The sequence below is a fragment of the Myotis davidii genome, unplaced genomic scaffold, assembly GCF_000327345.1.
Source record: "Myotis davidii unplaced genomic scaffold, ASM32734v1 scaffold892, whole genome shotgun sequence".
In the NCBI taxonomy this organism is placed as follows: Eukaryota; Metazoa; Chordata; class Mammalia; order Chiroptera; family Vespertilionidae; genus Myotis; species Myotis davidii.
Window position 1 is genome coordinate 958,599 of NW_006284341.1, and position 3,408 is coordinate 962,006.

Genomic DNA, 3,408 nt, shown 5'->3' on the forward strand with positions numbered 1-3,408 from the left:
GGGGGAAAAAAAAGAGTCAAACTTATCATGAAGGTTCTCCCCCCTTTTTTTTCCCTTTAATATATTTTTATTGATTTCAGAGAGGAGGGGAGAGGGCGAGAGAGATAGAAACATCAATGATGAGAGAGAATCATTGATTGGCTGCTTCCTGCAAGCCCCCCACTGGGGATTGAGCCCACAACCTGGGCATGTGCCCTTGATCGGAATCGAACCTGTGACCTTTCAGTTCACAGGCCAACGCTCTTTCCACTGAGCCAAACCGGCTAAGGCTCCCCCTTTTTATTGAAATTATTGGGATGACACTGGTTAATAAAATTATAATGGTTTCAGGTGCACAATTCTACATATGAGTGTGGTAAAATGCTGTGTATTAAACTGTTGATTTTATGTTTTTCCTATAATTGTTGACTATTTTATTGGGCTCAGACACAGATGAAAGATAATTAAGGATATGTTTGACTTTCTATTAAAAGGACTGTAATGTCACTTTTTTGTAGGGGGGAAGTAGGAATTCTTTTTTTTATTGATTTTTTTATTTTTAGCGAGAGAGAGAAAAACATTGATTTGTTGTTCCTCTTATTATGCATTCATTGGTTGATTCTTGTATGTGCCCTGACCAAGAATCAAACTCACAACTGTTATGTATCAGGATGAGGCTCTAACCAACTTATCTACCAAGCCATGGCATGGAAATTCTTGACAGCCTACCTGAAAGGTAACTATGTAGAGCCTAGAAATTTTATCTAAGATTTTTTTAAATTACATATTTTTTAGGACAAGTAATGTTATAAAAGCATTATGTTTTAATTGAGGAAATTAGCTCAAATCCCATTTTTAATTTTTTCTTTAGATCCTTTTGTGTACACTTATATAAAGAGTAGACAGAAGTATTTATTCTTTGTTGTAAGGTGGGATGAGTAATTTTTTGTTCTGATTGATCTTTAGATATTAGTTGCTGCTTTAACATTCTTCCTTGGGAAAGATGAAGAGGAAAAACAAGACAGCGACTCAGAATCGGAGGTTAGTTTAACCATAAATGCTTCTGGATTTTACAGCTTATGAGATTTCATTATTGCTTTCAGGGAAAATGGTAAAATCCATGACTGCTTACATTAGAAAGGAACTTACTTGTTACATTTATCCTTTATTGAGTTCTGCCATGTGGAGATTTTATAGTTTAGAATTTGTCACTTAAGTTTAGTAAGATTGGTCAAGTAACTAATAAAACTTAGATTCATTCACCCTTGTTATTAGTACTAAAGCAGTTACTATACCTCACTATATAAACTTAGAATGAAAATTGCTGCCAACACATTTTTTTAAAAATATATTTTATTGATTTTTCACAGAGAGGAAGGGAGAGGGATAGAGAGTTAGAAACATCAATGAGAGAGAAACATTGATCAGCTGCCTCCCACACACTCCCCACTGGGGACATGCCCGCAACCAAGGCACATGCCCTTGACCGGAATCAAACCTAGGACCCTTGAGTCTGCAGGCTGACGCTCTATCCACTGAGCCAAACTGGTTAGGGCAATGGTGCCAACACATTTTTGAGGTATCAACATCATAGAAGTTCAAAGTGGGGGAATGGAGAGGATTAATATGGCATCTTTAAAAGGAAAAATCAAGATATATTATATGAAATTTTATTAATTAAAAAATACTTTAAATTTAAAAGGAGAAAAATTTCCCTTCCTATTTTAGCAGTTTTATAAGAATACTGGAATCCTATATAATAAAAGGCTAACATGCAAATTGTCCCCTTGGGAGTTTGACTGACTGGGAGTTCAACCGCTCACTATGATGTGCGCTGACCAGCAGGGGGCAGCGCGGAAGGAAGGAAGGAATGCAGGAAGGCAGGCCCAGGCCGGCAGCCAGCAGCCAGGACAAGGAAGGCCCCGATCATCCCTGATCACGGGCCTCTACTCTATATACATAAAAGGCTAATATGCTAAGTGTCTGGCCAGTTGCTATGATGCCCACTGACCACCAGGGCGCAGCTCAACACAGGAGCTGCCATGACGCACACAGAGAAACCTGGTGCCCACAAAGCAACACTTGGCTTCCCCCAAGTGGGACACAGGCCTTGCCACCAGCCCGGAGTGACACCCCACCAAATTGCAGCCAACGCTGCCAAGACTCCATAGCACAAAATGCTGCCCACAGCCCAACCCAGTCGGAAAACAGTAGCTGTGGGCGCTGGGTAACGACGTCATAGAGCACACCTGGCTTACTCTCCCTAGCCTCTTTGCATTTCTTCAGCCCAGGAACACGCCTTGCTTTATAGCCAGGAGCAAACATTTCACACTAACCAAATGTCTGTGAAGGGTTTTTACGTGCCTCATCTCATTTGATCCTCACGGAAGTCCTGAAGTAGGTAGATAGGAGACTTGGTGGAATCCTATTTTCTTTTCATTAACTTGAAAATGGAGATTTAGAAAGTTTAGAAACTTGACCCAACTGAAAAGAAGTAAGAAATGGTGGACCTTGAAACTGACTTCAGGTTTTCTCACTGCGCAGAATATAGTCAAACACTGCTACAGTTAAATATTTCACCCTTTGTTCTCCCTGTGGGATCTGCAATAATAATCTGCTTCATGTTGATATTTACTGCTGTGTTGCTGACAATTACCTGAAAGAGAGGTTGGACTGTTTCTGTCCCAGATCTTCACCACCCTATTGTCTGTGTCTATAGGTAATGCATATCGACATATATAAAAGGCTAAGTGACTGACTGTATGTCCATTCAACTAGCTGACCAGCTAACCATCTGGTACATATGACACACACTAGCAATTTAAAACACTAAGTTGACTTGCACATGCACGATACATATAAAGAGCCCACTGGCGCCAGTTGTATGTGTGTGTTTTGATCTGTCATTGTTGATCGTGAATTTGGTTGACACTTCTATTATAGAGAAAGGGCGAATAGCAATATTAAAATATTTCTTCTAATTAATTTTCTTTCAGTGTGTACAAATCCGTGCACTGGGCCACTAGTATATAATATATCTTGTAATTCATTTTATCTTATTAAATGGTGTATAAATAATACATTTTTATTATAAAAAGTTTCAGATACTATAGATAAAATAGAAATTTGCTTGGCCCTGTGTTATTTCCACTTCCCCACCCCTTCTTCACAGATAACCATTTTGTTTCCCCTTGCAGTTATATATGTAGGTGTGTATATGATTGTCTTATATGCACAGTAGGTTTTTATTTTTTTATTTTATTTTTAATATATTTTATTGATTTCAGAGAGGAAGGGAGAGGAATACAGAGATAGAAGCATCAATGATGAGAATTATTGATTGGCTGCCTCCTATACACCCCACACTGGGGATTGAGGCTGCAATCCAGGCATGTGCCCTGACCAGGAATCGAACCATGACCTCTTGGT

The 3,408-nt window shown here is 39.1% G+C and overlaps 1 protein-coding gene across 1 annotated transcript in view; it reads left to right on the plus strand.

Annotated features, from left to right (window-relative positions):
• SDAD1 (SDA1 domain containing 1) overlaps positions 1-3,408 on the plus strand; it is a 34,577-nt gene that overhangs the window by 13,021 nt on the left and 18,148 nt on the right. Inside the window, 1 exon segment of the mRNA XM_006779341.2 lies at positions 946-1,020. Within this exon segment, the coding sequence (XP_006779404.1) occupies positions 946-1,020 (75 nt within the window).